At 40.7% G+C, this 19,255-nt stretch overlaps 1 protein-coding gene across 7 annotated transcripts; it reads right to left on the bottom strand.

The window, feature by feature from the left end:
• Positions 1-88: 88 nt before the first annotated feature.
• On the bottom strand, positions 89-18,973 carry iffo2a (intermediate filament family orphan 2a). 7 transcript variants are annotated; one of them, XR_014119786.1, is made up of 11 exons: positions 18,141-18,972; positions 7,777-7,837; positions 7,186-7,281; positions 5,411-5,587; positions 4,897-5,042; positions 4,163-4,358; positions 3,917-4,006; positions 3,694-3,830; positions 2,333-3,481; positions 902-992; positions 89-658 (listed from the first exon to the last, which is right to left on the bottom strand). XR_014119786.1 is itself a non-coding variant. In XM_081707187.1 (9 exons), the coding sequence occupies exons 1-9, from the start codon at positions 18,698-18,700 to the stop codon at positions 2,569-2,571; spliced, it is 2,376 nt and encodes a 791-aa protein (XP_081563313.1). In that variant the 5' UTR covers positions 18,701-18,972; the 3' UTR covers positions 1,149-2,568. The 7 variants fall into 7 exon arrangements, 2 of the variants coding, with proteins under 2 accessions (XP_081563313.1, XP_081563314.1); XR_014119787.1 differs by having other exon boundaries at positions 902-989; XR_014119784.1 differs by having other exon boundaries at positions 89-992.
• Between the last annotated feature and the right edge of the window lie 282 nt (positions 18,974-19,255).

The following is a 19,255-nucleotide window of genomic DNA, read 5'->3' as shown; positions in this document are numbered from 1 at the left end:
ACTTGCCCGCTGCCTTCACCTTTTCTCTCGAACGGCAAGGCGGCATTTGCATGCCTGCACGTGGTGATGTCACCTAATGCTGAATTTGCATCGAGCAATTTGTTTCACACCATCATGTTTACACGATAAAAAGAAGAAATGAGTGCATTTTACAAACCACTAGCCACTCGTGCAAATCAGTTCTCAAATAACCAATACTGATTTCCTTGTAAACATTTCAGTAACTGATGACATTGTTCATGGAAATGACTAGTAGACAAATCAACATGCTGTTTATTAAATGCAACTTCAAATCCACTTAATTAATTAACTGATTAATTGAAAAAAGGATTTAAGTGAATGTTTGCTCTATACCTTTATGCATGGACAGTAACATTCCAGTGTATCGAATATGGAATAAGAGGTGATATAATATTTTTTAAAATATATTTTATTTTAGTATTTTATATCCTCAAGGGTGTAGGACATACAGACAGGGTGGAAATACAGTGTGATCGAATTCTCCATCCAAATTGTGCAATGGTATAGAATTACACCCCGATATACAGCATTCAGAAGGGCAATTTGCCTAACCAGCCAAGCATTTCCAGAGTGTAAGATAACCAATAGACCGCAGTCTCGCTTTGCTTTCTGGACCAGCATGTCACACTAATACAACCTGTAGGTGGGGAAAGGCAAATTCATGTAAAGGAGGAGAACCTTGCACTCTGAAGACTATCAAAACAATGTATATTCCAAATACTGTAGGTGGAAGGGGTCTCATTTTAAAAATGGCCAGAAGCAATGAATTAAATTAATTACAAAAACAACTAATAAATTGATGGGATAACAGTTTAAATATATAATTATTAAATAACCTTCTGAACAGCTCTACTTTTGGTGTCAAGATATGAGTCCTCACCTGTATTATTTCACATAATAAAAGTCGTGAACCATCAGGCCCAGTCCTTTAGGGTGTCATTGTGTGCCGACATACTGTACACGGCGTGCTGCTGACATTTAGAATATTAATATTATAAACCAAAATAATTTTATCCTAAATCATCACAGATAAACCACACTGTCTTTCCATATTATGACTATGTGGATTAAAAGGAGAATATTGTTTTGTCACTGTTAATAAGAATACAGTCAAAAGAGAAATATAATACCAGTGTATGAATTATTTATTCACTGACAATTAATCCAAATATTTATAAAATATGGAATTTCCATAAATTAAAAAATGCATCAGTGATTTTACATCTCCACATAATTCAGCATATAATCTTAAAAGGAAAAATTAAAACAAGAACTTTTAAAAACATAATATCATACGCCACAGAGAAAGTAAAGAATAAAAATCAACAGTGTCCTTATATCTGATCTTGGCACGAAAATAAAGGGCAGTATGCAGGCTTCTAAATAATATTTCCACTAGCAAATTTGCAGCATGGCCAACAAAATCCTGATGACCAACATGGGTATGGCTTTGAAGTTTTTAAAAAGAGATCCCAATGTGTATGTGTATGTGTGTGTGTGTGTGTGTGTGTGTGTGTGTGTGTGTGTGTGTGTGTGTGTGTATATATATATATATATATATATATATATATATATATATATATACACACACATTTTTGTATATAATGTGGATCAGATCTGAAAGAATTTTAATAATATTTTGTCTTAGAAAGCACATATAAAGAAAACAAAATCCAGTAAGGTAACAGAGAGAGTGTATAGAGTTGAGCTGTAGGCACACGGGTCTGGGGTTACTTTTTTTGGTTTTAAATCCCCGGCTTGTAAGTGCAACAGCTTCCTCTATTTCACATATAATAAGGCTTTTCACATGTACCAGGTAAAAAACACCACCATCACCAAAACAAAACTAAAAAAATGTAAGCTCACATTTAATGTTAGTCCAAGCAAGCTTATTGCATAGATCTTAGTACACAGTATGACTACATATTTAGTTGTGCAATATTGTCTACTCCTAATACTAGGAGTATGAGCTCAGAGTTCCTCAGCACCATCAAGCTCCTAGACTGATTTTTGAGGCATACTGTGCATATTATCTGATGTGGCATTCATTTCCTGAACACTTTTCAGATTTCAGATCATGGTTTCCTTATGGTGCTTTAAATTAGCCAAAAATCTTTTAATTGGACAACACGCACCATATAAGATGCACAGTATTACTGCTGACCAAGTGACAGAGTAAAAAACAAAACAAAACATGTAATATTATCCATTATCTCCTTCCTAACATTTAAGAATGACCAGCAAAATCATTGCATTATAATGTGATGAACAATGAAGTGACTCAATTTGATTAAATTAAATTCCTAATTACCTCTTAATTGCCCCAGTGAAAGTAAGGGAGCCTTATTTGCTGATATGCCATATACTGGAGATGGAGATGTGTAGCCTGAGCTGGATGCAAACCAGTAGGGGGCGGTGTTGAGGCATGCTGTGGCAGTGCTGATGATGAGGTTGCAGCTACAGGAGACGTTCTTTATGACCGCGTTAAACCGATTTAGTTGGTGGGGGGGGGGGGGGGGGATTTCAACTGTCAACTGTCCTCCTTCATCAACTGTCCTCCTCAGATATGTCTGTCCCTCTGTTGTTCTCTCTGTCCCTCTCTCCATCGCTTTCTCTGTCTCTGCTACTCTCTCCATTTTTGGCCCTGCCCTTCTCTTCATCTCTGTCCCCATCTACGTCTCTGTCTCCGCCCCACTCTCTGTCTCCGCCCAACTCTACGTCTCTATCTCCGCCCCTCTCTCCGTCTCCGCCCAACTCTCCGTTTCTGTCCCCGCCCCTCTCTCCGTCTCCGCCCAACTCTACGTTTCTGTGCTCGCCCCTCTCTCCGTCTCCGCCCAACTCTACGTTTCTGTGCCCCAACTCTACGTTTCTGTCCCCGCCCCTCTCTCCGTCTCCGCCCAACTCTACGTTTCTGTCCCCGCCCCTCTCTCCGTCTCCGCCCAACTCTACGTTTCTGTCCCCGCCCCACTCTACGTTTCTGTCCCCGCCCCTCTCTCCATCTCCGCCCAACTCTACATTTCTGTGCCCCAACTCTACGTTTCTGTCCCCGCCCCTCTCTCCGTCTCCGCCCCCGCCCCTCTCTCCGTCTCCGCCCAACTCTACGTTTCTGTCCCCGCCCCTCTCTGCGTCTCCGCCCAACTCTCCGTTTCTGTCCACGCCCCTCTCTCCGTCTCCGCCCAACTCTACGTTTCTGTGCTCGCCCCTCTCTCCGTCTCCGCCCAACTCTACGTTTCTGTGCCCCAACTCTACGTTTCTGTCCCCGCCCCTCTCTCCGTCTCCGCCCAACTCTACGTTTCTGTGCCCGCCCCTCTCTCCGTCTCCGCCCAACTCTACGTTTCTGTGCCCGCCCTTATCTCCGTCTCTATCTCCACTCCTCTCTCCATCTCTGTCCAGATCATCTTGCATGTCATCTGTGTTTGCCGAGTCGCAGCTACCCACAGAGCTGAAGGACGGTGAGCGTCTGTAGCAAGAAGCAAAACACTTGCTCTTTTAACACCATCACTTCACTCTAATAAACTACAAATTAAGAATACCACATATCTTCCCCAAAATACTCTTTAAATTCTGAAAACATATAAGGCAGCCAGAGCCCTAAAGCTTTAAAAGCAAATTGAAGGGATTCTAAGGTGTTATTTGCACCCTACATAGTCAGGTAGCTAAAATAGGACTCACCTGCCGGTGGCCTCAGAACTCCTGATGAGCCTGCGGCAGGTCTCCATCTGCACATCCAGGCCTCTCTTCAAGCTACACATCTCCATGTACTCATGCAGGTGTCTGCTCATATCACTCTTGGCTGTGGCCAATTCTAGCTGTGGACGAGAGGTGGAGGAAAGACGTAACGCACAGAAAAACACAATAAACAAAGGCTATTCCGAAGATAACCCTCAAATCTTACCTCTATCTGGTCAATGGTGGCCTGGTACTCCTGCTCCCTGGTTTCAAAGAGAAACTCTGTCTCATTTATCAGACTGCGCAGGCTTCCATCCTGAAAGGAACCACAAAAAGTCTCAGAGCTCAAGCAGTATATGATTCTGTATTTGACTCTGTATACAACTCAAGCAGTCTATGACTTTGCCTTCATTAACAAGGAACATGTAGGGACTCTTAGTTTGAAAGTGCAGGACAAGTTGCTGCAGCCGACCTGCTCAGGTGTGTCTCCGGGGTAGTCGGAGGTCCACGCTGCAGGAGATGTAGCGGTGGCCGCCATGGCAGGGCTGTTTGCAAAGTCCTCCCACAGGAGCAGTGTCTCCTCAGTCTCCTCCCAGGCTAGACTATCACAGTCATCGTCAAACTCGAATGTCTCTCTCCTGGCAACAGAGCAATTATCTGAGCTCCTTCTGCATGGAAACAAGGTGGGGCAGAGAGAAGAAATAAAAAGTAAAACCAAGCCAGACCCAATAACCATTAAACGTGGTTCCCATCAAAATAAAAAGAGGGAGAAATACAGAAAACACATACACAACAGGCAAAATGGGAACTAATTAGAGGAGACAGACACAGCAATGACATGCAATATGTGTGAATATATATATGACCACTAGGAGGCGATATGCGACTAGAATACATTTATAGCTGTCCTGGAATCAGAGGTGTATAATTCTGAGTTCAAAAAGTAAAATTCATGCTATGATTTGGTTTTTGATTTCGCTAATTAATTCTACCTTTTGACTTGAGATAATTAGCTAATTAGCTAATCTAGGCCGTGTTTCAGTCTGGAAACACAATCACATAAATTCATCAGTTGTCTTTTTTGCAGGTACATCTGGTACAGAAACACCATGATTGAGTCCCATCTTACAATGCATGCAGGATCAGACAGAGTGTGTTACGGTGAGCTTATGCTCAGAGTGACATGGGGAACTGTTGGTCACTCACAGCTGGTTGAGCACGCGTTTCATCTCATCAGTGATGTTGAGCGACCCAGGGCCCTGCTCCTCTCTGTCTCTACCATCCGCATCCAACTCTGGGCTCTCCTCTTCACACACACTCTTATGTTCCCTCTTTTTACATGCCACAGATACCTTCAAACACACACATACATAAAGGCATGCACACACGCGCACACACACACACACACACACACACACACACACACACAGAAAGACAGTTTGCTAGTCTGTCTGGGTTTTTTTTACCATCAACAAAGGACTGGAGCAAACTAACAGACATTACATCACTGCATTTTTGCACTGTCAGACCTTCCTGTATGCATAACAAATTAAGTATGCAGCACCATAATACAAAGCTTTAAAAAGGGGCTTTATTGAAGCACCATTCAGACAGCATTTTAAATTCTATTCTTCAATTCATGTTATAAAGCCAAATTAATTCAAAGAACACTGAGGCCTACCAATATAATGTACATGTGTAGGAGTTTGAGAGAACATACCCCTTTCTGGTCTGGGGCAGCTCTGGATGGACTGGTGTGAAACATTTTGCTCATGTCTTCTGAGTTCCTCTGCTGGGCCACGTCACACAGCTTGGCTGTAATGTCGATCCGTCTGCAAATGTCCATGTCCACCTTCCTTGCTTTTTCTTGGATTTTAGAGTCCAAGTCAGACATTTGCTGTAAGGCAGCAGCAGCAGCCATTATCCACACACATCAGGCTGCTTCTAAAGTACTAGTGCAGAAAAATGACATGCTAACAGTTCTCAGCGGATTTTTATACATGTGTTTTTAAACCATATACCCTGTTTTACTATGTAACATTCCATTTAAATATGACATTATCATTACAAAGGGATGTAATATGCAGACAATACATGCCGGGTGAATAACGATGTGGAGCAGACTCAGACAGCGGTAGAACGGAAAAGGTCCATTTGTGCGGCGGTTATCTAAAGCAGATGTTTTACTGGGACTACTGGGACATCCTGAGGCATGTTACACCACACTGCCAGTCAACAGTGAGTGATATACCACTCAAGGATAGTGTGGGAATGAGTGTAAAAACACAGGAAGGAACAGCTCCACAGCTTCAGGCATCTGTAGTCATCTTCAAAAATATGGAGGAACATTCTGGAGAACACATTTACTTTAGCAGTCCCAGCTGTGGAAGCTGTGGTTTCACTTTGTGGTTTTACAGTGAGAGTCCGCACATTTACACATCGCCTGTGGTCTATACTGCTTAGGTGGCTCAGACGATCGCCATTTAAAGCGGTAAGAGCAGCCAGGACAGCTGTGTGACGCAGGCCACATGCCGCCATGTTCAGCTCGGTTAGCAGCAGGCAGGGCGAGGGGCGGCCTGGGTTCAGCTCGGTTAGCAGCAGGCAGGGCGAGGGGCGGCCTGGGTTCAGCTCGGTTAGCGGCGGGGAGTCACTGGGGCTTCTTGGACGTTCCTTGCGTCATTGAGAACATAAAGTACACAAGGTCCATAAACCTGGGAGCGGCCCAACACGGCGCTTTACAGCCATCTCGACCAAGACTCTGAGCTCCCGGACACGTGAGAACAATGAGCACTGAGCACCGGATGTGTGCTGACTGATCTACTACTTGTTTATCTATTCAGATCTGTGGTTCTACTTCATCAGCTGCCAGGGGAATTTGCCTAAGAGCTGCGATTCATTTTGCTGAGACCCAATGATAATTGACAGCAAGTAAGATTAAAGGGACTGTCTGCGCACTAAAGGTAAATAATAGTGTTTTCCTCACTCCCTTACAGTCTATGGTATGGTTTCCATGCACCCATATGCAAAAGGTCTATTAAAAGCCCAGTAAGAATCAAACATATACATATATCAGACACATATCAGACACATATGTGACTCAAAACTAATATGCACATATATTATACTGGCACCTCATATTCAAACATATTTATATAAGAAATATCTATGTATCTAATACAAGGTTAGAATTTGTAAGTTACAAAGTGTGAAAGGCAGCAAGTATTGATAAAATGTAAATTAAAATGTTATTGTCAAGATAAAATCCATGTAAAATATTTTATGTCTTGATATATGATATTTACATATGTTTTGCACATGGGCATGTTCAGCCTGTAGACAAAGAACAAAGAATCCTATATCTTTATGTTTGGTATTCAAATAAAAATGAGTCATCCTGACTGATCTGCTCAAGAGTACTTTATTAAAACACATCGCAGTGTAATTGCTCTCACTACGTGGAGCAAAGCTCAGTAAGCAACAGCAAAGACTACTCACATCAGTCATTAGACTCTTAAAGACCACCAGCTCTGCCTGCAAACGTGCCACTTTCTCCCTCAGCTCTCCTTGTATGGTTTCTGACTCATGGGCACTCTGAGGGAAGACAGAAAGTTACATAAACGTGCCTTCTGCAAAAAATAATGATAAAATGATAAAACTGTGTCCAATGATGCACTGAATTGCAAATCTGATTAATTATGCACTTGACATGTGTAGGACTGTGCTCCATGATCTATAAATGTCATCTTTTTCTACATCTGTAGGACAGATAAAGGTCTTAGCGCTTTTCTCATGAGATGGATTTATTTGATGATTTAATTATTTTTAATTTGGATTTATTTGGATTTTGGATGGATTTATTTGATGAGTTATTCATATTTTATTTTTAAACATAAAAACAGCTTTAGTAGACCCCATATTAGACCAGCACATCCAACAAAACTCTGGAATTAAATATCGCTGTCACAACGAAATATTCAGTCTGCATGCAAATTAAAATCTTTATATGGCCCAGCGTTTGCCTGCAAATAAGACAAACATGAGGTTGAGGTGGAAGAGCCAGGAGCGGGGCCAGTTCTGAGCTCTCACCTCTCTCAGAGTCTCCACCATGGACTCCATCTGCTGCCTTTTGGACAACTCCTCCTCCCAGCTGGAATACAGATCACACACACATCTGGTCAATAGAGTCTTGACTCCAGACAAACTTCTTGCTCTTAATCTTCATCGGATGTTTTGTGACATAACAGTGACATAAAGGTATAAGATCTGTCTGCAAATGTAAAGCATTTAAATTAATAAAAAAAGAGGTTAAGATGAATAGAATGGCACAATTTTTGGAAATATGCAAATAAAACTGAAAATACTGGGCTGTACAAAGTCCAAAGGCCTGATTCTCTGTTTAAAAGATTGGAAAGGGGAGATACAGAAAACAGCCAGTCTCCCTACCAAAGCCCCGGAAACAAATTACTACAGATGTCTTCTCTTAACACTTCATGACACTTCAAGTGCTACCATCCTTCTTTACAGTTGCTACGGTGACAGCAGAGAGCATCAAAGCATGCAAGCCAAGCCTTAAAAATGAGACATTCGACGCAGTTCCACTAAAGAGGTTTACCGAGCTTTCTTTGTTACGTGTTGTCATGCTGGGTACCATGCAGCACATGCAGTGGTTTGTTGCTCAGTGTTTCTCCACTGGACATAGTGGATATACACAGCACTGTCTCTCTGAGCCAAACTACAGTGGACATAGTGGACATACACAGCACTGTGTCTCTGAGCCAAACTACAGTGGACATAGTGGACATACACAGCACTGTCTCTCTGAGCCAAACTACAGTGGACATAGTGGACATACACAGCACTGTGTCTCTGAGCCAAACTACAGTGGACATATAGTGGACATACACAGCACTGTCTCTCTGAGCCAAACTACAGTGGACATAGTGGACATACACAGCACTGTCTCTCTGAGCCAAACTACAGTGGACATATAGTGGACATACACAGCACTGTCTCTCTGAGCCAAACTACAGTGGGCATAGTAGACATACACAGCACTGTCTCTCTGTGCCAAACTACAGTGGACATAGTGGACATACACAGCACTGTTTCTCCGAGCCAAACTATAGTGGACATATAGGGGACATACACAGCACTGTCTCTCTGAGCCAAACTACAGCCCATAGAGCAGCCTAATGGGCACTGTGTATCACTGCACACAACGGTCCGGTTAAGATGACACACAGTATCACTGCCTTGAATCCTTTAGTAAGAAAGCTGGCACCACTTATTACGTTTGTTTACATGTATAAAGACTTAAGATACAGGCACAGGTATATAGATGTTTCTATTTTTTCATTGAGCCAAATACTTTTTCCTTATTAGGGAAGTTTTTTATGTGTTAGAGCAGGTTAGAAAGCCTTTGAACTTTATCCCAGACAAAGGCTTTCTCTTGTGGTCTTGTGGTTATGCCAACAAAGCTGCGCCTCAGCAACGACATGCTTGAATGAGCTCTTAGCCCACATGACACCTTACATTCCTCTCATAGTCCCGGGATTACACATTATTACAGTTTGTCTTATTCAGTCAGAATGTGGTTTTGGCATGGTTTATAAAAAAATGGAGTAAAGTCTGTGGAAACAAGTGCTGACTAAACCAAACAAGAAGCAGACAAAATCATCACTTACAAATCCTTTAATACACGACTCTAGTACAAAAAAGCTACAGTGGATAAAGTTGCATGCTGACTCCATTTACTTGCCTTTCTGCTCTCCAAATCATAAAATGAGCTATTAACAAACAAGTTCTTTTGGGATTAGTGAATGCAACATTCTTTGAGCTCTCAAAATCTGAGGTTCTTTTATCTTTCCTCAGAGACCAACAAATTTGATCTTCTTTCCTGTTGTTGCACTCAATTGACCCAGGAACCCCGGATGCTAAACTGGAGATTCACTGATTAATATTTTCAGACAAATATCATATGAAGCCATACATTTCAGTTATTCATCTTAGAATACCAGGAGTAAGAAGAAGCACTTTGTTTCTCAAATGCTGCAGTATCATGTTGAGTATTATGCTGAGAATGGAGAGGAAGTGCCTCAGTAGCAATACGGATGTGGGTCATTGGAACACAAGAAACCACAGAAGCTGCACTGATACAGGCTGTGAGCTGGCTCTGCAGGCGTGTTCACATGTCACAGGCTGGGCAGGAGAGACAGCAGCAGGACAAATTGAGGCTCCCAGAGTGCTGAGTGGCTCCAGTGCAGTTGATTATACAAAGAAATCAAGCGCATGAGAAATCGGCCCCTGCTAAGCCCTGGCACACTCAACTCTCAAGCAGAAACTCTCTGTTCATAAGCTTTTATTTCAGCATATCTAAAAGGAGTACAAAATGAACAGACAAAAGTCCATAAGCTTATCTTCTAGAGCATGAATGGAATAACAAGTTAATTAAACAGTCATGTCAACTTTTCTAGTGTGTTATAATCCAAATAATAATGGCAAGTCAGGATTCCTGTTGACATAGTTTAAATATTTTGTATCAAGTACAAAGACAATCATACAACCAATGTAACGCTCATATATGCTTCTGCGTGTTGAAATATTAGATATTTCACCAATGAACTTTTCCAATACCATTGATTGTATTATGGCACAAATGTATATACACCATTCTGTATACCTAGCTTTGTCATGTAAAAAAGGTTCAGGACGAGCATGATTTATGATAGAAAGATAATCCTTCTCTAGTATACTTCCACAAAGCCCCATTGTCCTCTGTGCAGTCACAGAGAAGAATGGTTTAGGGGAAGGGGAACAAAGCAAGGTGGCCGTGAGAACACCTACTTCACTCAAAACCCTGCAAAAAGCAGAAGGATCCCAGCTAGAATAGGGATCGCCTCAAATGTTCCCACAGACATCATGTGTCTTTTCAGGCTCTCCAGGCACTTCAGAAAAACAGCACATACCCTAACTATTTATTGTCAAGACAAATACCCTTATCTGGGCTCGATCTCAGAGACAAATATGGAAAGAATTTCCTTCATGTTATGTGGTTCTGATGGTCATGTCTCCTATTTGCCACAGTTAGGACCCAATGCCTGTGGTAATCTTCTGGACACAGGATGATGCACAGCTGTGTATAAGCATATATATATATAGACACACACACACACACACACACACACACACACACACACACACACACACACACACACACACACACACATACAAATACACATACACATACACACATATACACGGGGTACCTCTTAGTACCAAAAGTACCTCATAATCATTTAATTCAGGTGCTTCATTCACATAGCCATGCAGTCTGTCTTTACAAACATTTGTGAAAGAATGGCTCATTCTAAATAGCTGAATTCAAGTGTTGTACTGTAATAGGATGCCACTGTTTCAACAAGTCAGTTTGTAAAATTTCTTCTCTTCTAGACTTTCCCCAATCAACTGTGAGTGGTAATCAACTGTTACTGAAAAGTGGAAGCGTTCAGGAACCACAGCAACTGTGCAATGGGAGCTTCATGGCATGGATTTCCATGACCGAGCAGCAGCATGCAAGCATTACATCACCAAGCACAATGCCAAGCACTGGATAGAGTGGTGTAAAGCACACCACCACTGGACTCAGAGCAGTGAAAACATGTTCTGTGGCGTGTCAAATCACGCTTCTCTATCTGGCAGATTCATGGGTGAGTCTGGTTTTGGCGAACCCCAGACGAACGTTACCTGCCTGACTGCATTGTGCAAAATGAAATATTTGGAATACTGTGTGATTGTTTTTCAGGTGTTGGCCTAAGCCCCTTAGTTCCAGTGAAGGCAAATCTTTAGACACCAGCATAACAAGACATTTTGGACAGTTGTATGCTTCCAACTTTGTAGGAACGGTTTGGGGAACGCTCTTTTCTGTTCCAACATGAATGTGCCCCAGTGCAAAAAAAGCAAGGACCATAAAAGTATGGTTGGGCGAGTTTGGTTGGGAATACCTTGACAGGCCCGCACAGAGCCCTGACCTCAAACACCTCTGGGATTAATTAGAACAGCGATTACAAGCCAAGCCCTCTTGTCCAACATCAGTGTCTGACCACACAAATCCGCTTCTGAATAAATGGGCAAAAATTCCCACTGACACACTCCAAAATCTTGTAGAAAGCCTTCCCAGAAGAGTGGAAGCATATTAATGCCTATGGATTTAGACCACTATATGGACCAAAGCCATGATAGCCTTATCTATTATTCAGCACACTAAATGTCTCAAGTCAATGGCCCCGCTTCCTAAGAATCTTGTGGTGGAGAGGTCTGACTGACTTTTCCAAAGCACAATGACTACACCACAGGGATTTCTCTTCAGGCTGAAGTGGTGTGGAGACATCACACAGAAGGGAAGCCTTCAGTGGCTGGAGCTAGACCTGCTAAAGGCAGCACATTTCTTTTGCTGTATTGTGCTCCCTGAAGGGTCATCATGAGCGCTGAAAGCAGGGGCTACTTCATTACTAATAACTCTTTCAAGCAAATTAATAGACAGTATTGTTTCTGAGAATGTCCTTTTTTCCATTGAAAGATATTCACGAATTCACTTTGTCCAACCACTTTGCTCTTACAAAGGACAAAGTCGTGGAGCAGAGCCCTGAGTAGATTGTGTTTATACAAAGCACTGTGGGATGCATATCAAACATGGACTAGTCTAATAGTTTTGTTTTATGTACCTGTGTTAATCATGTGAAAGAGCCAAAACATGACTTAAACACGATATTAACATAATACATTTGCACTATGCTCTGAGCAAATTTGGTAGGAAGTTTTCCTTTAATGGTTTGTATAAATCCACTTGTGATCCAACAAAACATAAAATTAAACCTTGCAAATACTTAGCTGAACAACAGCAAGGCTTTGGGACATTCTGACTGTGATTTACACACAAGATATATGCTTGGCTCATTAAATCCTGCCATAGGAAGACTCCAGGCTTCAGGTTTCAGATCACAAGGATGTGGATGAGAAATGAAGCATTGTGAGGTCCCCTGAGGGGAGAAGGCAAACTATATCAGTCGCTTTGACTATTAGAGCTAGCTTCTTCTCACACATTGGAACAGGTTTCAAACATGAAACTTCCTTATACTGCAAGGTTCTACGAAAAAAACTTTTTTAATTAATAATAATCATATTTGTAATTTTATATATCACCTTTTTAAAAATACTTTTTGCACATTTCAAAATGAACAAAAACAAAGTGAATTTGAAAAAGAACAAACAAAAGAACATAAAAGAGAATCAAACAATTGAATAAAAATCACTAAAATCGCGACCAAAATAACAATTGCAAAAGCTTAAACATGTGGGTCTGTATGTCCAGCATGGCATAACCAGCAGAATGCAAATTGCAGTGCAGGCAAATAACAATTACATTAAAGGTCTGACTGCTCTGCCAATTCAAAAACTCAAACACAAACTGCCTGTCATAGCTTAAAACTGAGGACACAGAGGCTGATCACAGTATATTTAGTGGATTAAAAACAGTGGCAAACATTTGGAAGAACTTGCTACAATTACAGCCATTGTTGTTTGAAACCCTGCATTTATTATTATTATTATTATTATTTACTACTACTACTACTACTACTACTACTACTACTACTACTACTACTACTAATAATAATAATAATAATAATAATAATAATGATAATAATAAAGTGACTTGAATTAACTTAACATTCATTAACTTAATATGAATTTTATATTCTATGTCTCAAAGATATAAAAGTTAACAAACGTGGACTTGACTTTCTACTTTTGTCTTATCATTTTAATAGCCAAAATCAACTACAAAATCAATAATGATTTGACTGTAAGCTTTAAAAGTGAAATACAAAAATGGAGGCAGTTGGTGCACACATGGAGCCGACCCTGGCCCCAACCCCAGGGGTCTTTAGAAGTGCACATCTGTTTCCAGACCAGGAGACCAGAAGGCTGCATTTCAGATCAATATTTCAACATGCTACACCCTAGAATTGGCTAAGCTCTGCCTTGTTTTGTCATAAAGCCAGCCCTACACTCTAATGAGCATAGACTATTCTAAACATATCGCACATTTATTATCTATGAATGGATTTTGAATAAATGTTTATGTGAAACATATAAAAATAGAAAGCAGAGGACAAAAGACTAACAGCTATTGATGAAATTAATGTTTGCAGGTCGATTTGCAAGGCATACAAGTAAAATCAGCAGGCAATAAACGGGTACAAGTGCATGACTGCCAACTTTGTGGTCTAATTTTAAATGCAAATCATAGGTCGCCATCATGTGGATATACATTCGGGCCATTCCACACATCACTCACTGGAAATGCCACAGTCATTCTGCAGTTATGTCCATCTATGGCATATTTATTACACTTCCCTCTGCATAAAACATACCACTGGTTCGACTGAATCTATTTGAACAAGATTTTGGGAAGATCAACTATGTGCAGGATCATGAAAAAAAAGGGTAAATCACAGTAGCAAAAAGCTGGGTGTGGTCCTTAAGGAGCATTAACGAGCCTTTCTGAGTCACTGATGGGTGTGACTGGACCAATAACATTTATACGTTATGGGTGTTATGAGGTGGTCGTATTATACACCAACATTCCAGAGGTGTGAGTCGCTCTTTTGGATGATGTAACAGAAGGCCCTGATTGGAACACAACAGTGCAGGTACTGTAGAAACATGCACAATGCAGTCTAATGTCATCAAGCCTCTGACTATAGCACATGATTCAAGCTAAATTTCAAGATGGTATAGTGGTATTATACCACTATAGTTTTTAAGTATAGTTTATATTTTTATATATTTTTATTTTGGATTTTTCTTATTATATTTTGTAACTTTTCAGCAATCTTTGTCAAGCCAACTGGAAGCTTGTTCATAAATTTCTAATTACAATTTGTTTTTGAGGATCACAATAACAAAAAATGTGTATATTACAATTAATTAAAACTACTTACAAAACTTACTGTACATAACACTATTTGAACATTAATATCATTCCAGTCTTGACCTGTCCCATGATTGTCTTTTAAACACAGATATTAGCCTATACATGGAAACAGCTGTAGAAAGTATTACAGGCTTGATTTTCACCACACTGGCCACTTTTACATGCTTGAATGCGTCTACTTTTACTGCTACACTTGAAATGTTACCCAAATTATATGGATTTTCTTGGAGAAACCACAGGCACTGAGGGAGCTAGGATTTATATATAGTCCCACAGGTTCCAAAACAGCTTTTGCCACCTAAACCATTGCTTCTCTCCCTAAGCCATCTGGGGCCCACAAGCTTGGGATAGGAAAAGGCCTCTGACCCTGCCCTGTGAGTCAGCACTACTGACATTCTCTCCAGAGGAATAACCTCACACTGCTTCCATACATCTCTGCCCTGCCACACAACACATTATTTCTCAAGCTGCTATCTCCAGTATCTCTGACTAACACTGGATTTGCAGTTGCATGGCCTTACAAATGGACTTATGGGTCAATGATGCGTGTTGCAGGGCAAGGAGACCAGCCTCCAGAAGCAAGAGCCTTATGTCATGGCATGCTCAGACATTGTGCTCAGAGAAATTTAGAACTTGTTTATAGGAGAGATACAGCCTGTGCTAAATTATAGTGTCAAAGCAAAGCAATGAATAGCACCCCTTTTCAGCTGTCTGATGAATATAGGAATGCTTCATGCACTGACCACAGTCCAAAATCATTCCTTGCATACATTCAAACATTAAAAATTGCAATTCATCTATGAGAACATTTTTTACATACCTCGTGTTAAAGAAAAATAAAATCTAGCAAATATATTAAGAATTGTTTTTTTGGGGGGGACAAATGGGGACAAATTGTATACATTCTTGACAGAGAGTCATCCATCTCTCAGATCCAACCAGAACTTCAACAAAATCAGAATGCATATCTTTGTTATCGAATTTACACACACCGGACTATTTGGGCCAACAAAGCATTCCATGAAGCTTTAGGATAGGGAGGAGGAGAAGGGAGAGAACCACCCACCAACACACACACACACACACACACACACACACACACAGACACACACAGACAGTCCAGCAGGAGCACCATGGGATAGTCTGACCCCTTTACTAATACACACAGTTCCTTATAAACATAAAGCCTTTAAGTCTGCATGTTGAGTGTGTTTCATATTGTTTGGGAAGAATTTACTCCACACAAAAGGATATAAGGAAGGCACATAAGGAAGCTAAAAGCTTACCACCACCACAAGACTTTGAATCTCTTGCTATTTTATTATATGCCACTCAAGTTTATATCATTATTAAAATTAATTAAAAATAAATTACAAAAAATTGATTTCTGCATCAACACTATTAGTACATTTAACAAGGCAAAAAAGTTTTAGATATGTAGATGTTTAGTTGAATGTTACAAGAATTCACATTTAACTTTCAGCAAAATTCACCAGAATTCTACATCACCTGTTACATTTGGAAAAATGGTTCCTTAAAATTTCTCAATGTATAATGGGTACATAACATTAGATTCTAATTTAACGAATGTTTTAATACTGACTAATTCTGAAGAGACCAAGCGTTTAGGAAAAAAAAGCATATTAGTTGAGCACCAGTGTGCCACTGTGTAATAAATAAAGATCTGGTACAAAATCAAACCTTTACTTGAAACACACGCTGCTGTTGGCCTGCCTAAATCCAGCACTGGAATGTAGGGCTCGTGACCCAAGCCCCAGACCTGCCGTTCTAATATGTGGCTCTATGACCTAGTTGTAAACCAACTGGTCTATATGACTTCATGACTGATGTTCTGATTTCTTCTCTTCAGCAAAAACCACATCAGTAGCTCTAAATGCTCCAGAATGCCTTGCTTCTGAGATTAAAAGCAAATAATAAACGTCAATTATCTTGTGTGCTAGTGTATGGAGGCACTATGCCAGTGCTTGCTGAAGACCTTTCACAGCAGAAGGTGATAATATAGAGAATAATAGAGAACACCTCTTTCACTTCTATTCAGATTAATTATTTTGAAGGAACAAATCATCGCTGAAAGCCTATGGAAGGTGAGTCAGGTTAAGATCTGGAGGACTTGAGCACGTATGTCCACTTCATTGAACAGAAAGTCGATAGGAGCACTGGGAATACTGGAGCATGCTGCAACAGTTTAGGCATGGACCTCATTGATATAGGAGCTTGACACCTTCCCCATGTTAAAAGAACTAGGCATTTGTACAGGAGAATGCACAACAACTCAGCATTTTTGATTTTCAGTTCCCCCTTTTATAAAGGATTTAGTTACAATCACTGATATATTCAGCAATAAGATGTAGTAGAGCTGGAGAACACATTCTTTTCTAATTTACTTCTAACCAGTAAATCTACAATAATCTCTGTTTCAGTAATCTCTGCTTTGTGTGAACATCAGAAAGAAGCATATTCATTTTTGACATCAATGATTTTGAGAGCAATTGAATCAACGGACATAAGCTCAAAAAACAACCCGGAAACCTTCTATTCCTGGAAATGGGTCACTCTACCATTCCCAGACTCTGACTACTGTATTACACACCAGTTACACTAACACATACAATGTGTTATAAAAATAAATTAAAACATGATGAGTAGCCTGGGAAAAAGCAGGACAGTGTATCATATGCGATTAATTCACTTCAGAATAAAAGGATGCATCAACTTCACTCTTATTTTAACTTCTATCTTATTTGGTAAAAGAAAGAGTCAATAACACAATAAATGTTGTTCAAATGTTCCTAGAGAAAAGGTACTGTAGCATTATTGCTCAGCTCAGCATTTATATCTCTTTGTTGTGTTTTTGGAAAGAAAAAAAAAAGAGAAACAATCGTGTCTGTTAAACATGTTTTTAAAGGTGGGGTCTTTGACTGAGTTATGGCAAACAGACAAGCATCCTCCTTGGCTAGTCTATGAAGGCAGGAAATGCCTTAAAGATACAGTGCATGCACATCTTTCTCTGCATGTGCCTGCCAGTGCATGAATAAGCATGTGTTCTTTATGTGTTCTGTTCATTTGCTGGAGGAAGGTAGACGAGAGATTTTTCATTTTCAGCCGTATGCCACAACAGACAAACCATATACATGCACGAGATGTCTTTTTTTATTGCTTTAATTGTGCATTTGTATTGATATATTTAAGAGATATCACAAAAGTAGTAAAGTGCATATTCTACACCACAATAATCTAGACCAAATAATAGACATCCATTCTCTTTAACGTAAAAGCTCCATATTATTTCTAGAGCTTGTTGTCCTTCCATTTCCAAAATGAATAACAGTGTGCCTACTAGTTCTACCAGAGATCCATGCCAGACATGTATACAGTTTTATTCAGGTAGGTCTTTATGTTTGTTGTAAAAATTGATCAGTTAAAGATATGAACTTACTTTCTTCTGTATGCATCTCTCTCGCGCTTAATTTTAGCCAGAACATTGTACAGGGCCCTCAGTTCAGGGGTGATGGTGTCAATCTGAACTCCGACTCCATCTGGGTGCGTCCAAGAAACTCCGGGTCCTTGATGAATCTCCAGTCGTCCGTCGTATCTTCTGGTATGTGAGAAACTCCAAATTTTACCGGGGACACTTGTGTGGTGTAGCGGGCCTGTCGGGGATAACTCCGTTTGTACCGCCTGCTCACGGGGGTAAAGGGCCCGGTAACGTGACAGTTCCAGAGCATGCTGAAGTTGGGTCTCTAATAATTTGTTTCTGCGTTCTAATTCGTGCACTTTGGCAAGGAAACAGCGGAACCGGAGATTAAGGGTTTTCAGAACACTGATGTTGGAGCCCAGATCGTTCCTTAACGCACTGCTTACCCCCGATCCAGACCTGGTTGCCGCAGGTCCACCGACAGGAGCTACCACAATATGAGATAACGGGTTTTCTGTAGAAAATGAAAGGTTTTGGTCTGGAAATAGACGAGGTAAATCCATCCTAGTTTGCATCCTCATCCAAATACCACTCGCATCATCTGGATCTCTCCATGGTCTGAAGCGCAGGGTGCACTCCCTTTATCTAACGTCATAGCAATAAAGACACATAGCTAGCGGAGAAGCATTAAAAACACACTTGGTAAAATATATTAGATCGTTACGCGTCTGTTCGACACATCACTCAAGTCTAACTGTCGGCTTTGTGCTCAGACAAAACAGCCTGAGGTGCTGAGCCGACAGCTCCTTCCTTCTAACACTCGTGTTTCAAGCTCCTGCATATTCTCAAAACGGAAAACGGTAGGATAGAAACATATGCACCGCCCTTTTGACGCAGTAGCATACGCGCCGGTGGGTCCGCCCAATGGGAGGGGGCGGGGGAGGAAGTCATCCGCCTGAATCTCAGCGTGTTCTCTTTAAAACCCACCAAGAGGATCACGAAATGACTTAATGAGAAGAGTTTTATCATATTGGAGCACGGATGAATCGCGTTAGACAGCCGAATACAAAACTTAATTCCAGGTCATAATTGGTTGCAAGTTGCAACTTTGAATAGTTTTCCTTTTCTTATAATTC

The sequence above is a fragment of the Electrophorus electricus genome, chromosome 24 (assembly GCF_041902795.1).
Source record: "Electrophorus electricus isolate QZ-2024a chromosome 24, ASM4190279v1, whole genome shotgun sequence".
Classification (NCBI taxonomy): Eukaryota; Metazoa; Chordata; class Actinopteri; order Gymnotiformes; family Gymnotidae; genus Electrophorus; species Electrophorus electricus.
This window is presented reverse-complemented; position numbering and strand designations above follow the sequence as displayed.

What these genes read in the sequence shown, in the direction of transcription:
- iffo2a (XM_081707187.1), bottom strand. Translation starts at nt 18,700, where the DNA reads ATGAGGATGCAAACTAGGATGGATTTACCTCGTCTATTTCCAGACCAA. An exon ending in AGAGATGCATACAGAAGAAA is followed by an intron (nt 7,838 to 18,140) that starts GTAAGTTCATAT and finishes TCTGTATTCCAG; the next exon opens with CTGGGAGGAGGAGTTGTCCA. An exon ending in AGTTCTGAGGCCACCGGCAG is followed by an intron (nt 3,482 to 3,693) that starts GTGAGTCCTATT and finishes TTCTTGCTACAG; the next exon opens with ACGCTCACCGTCCTTCAGCT.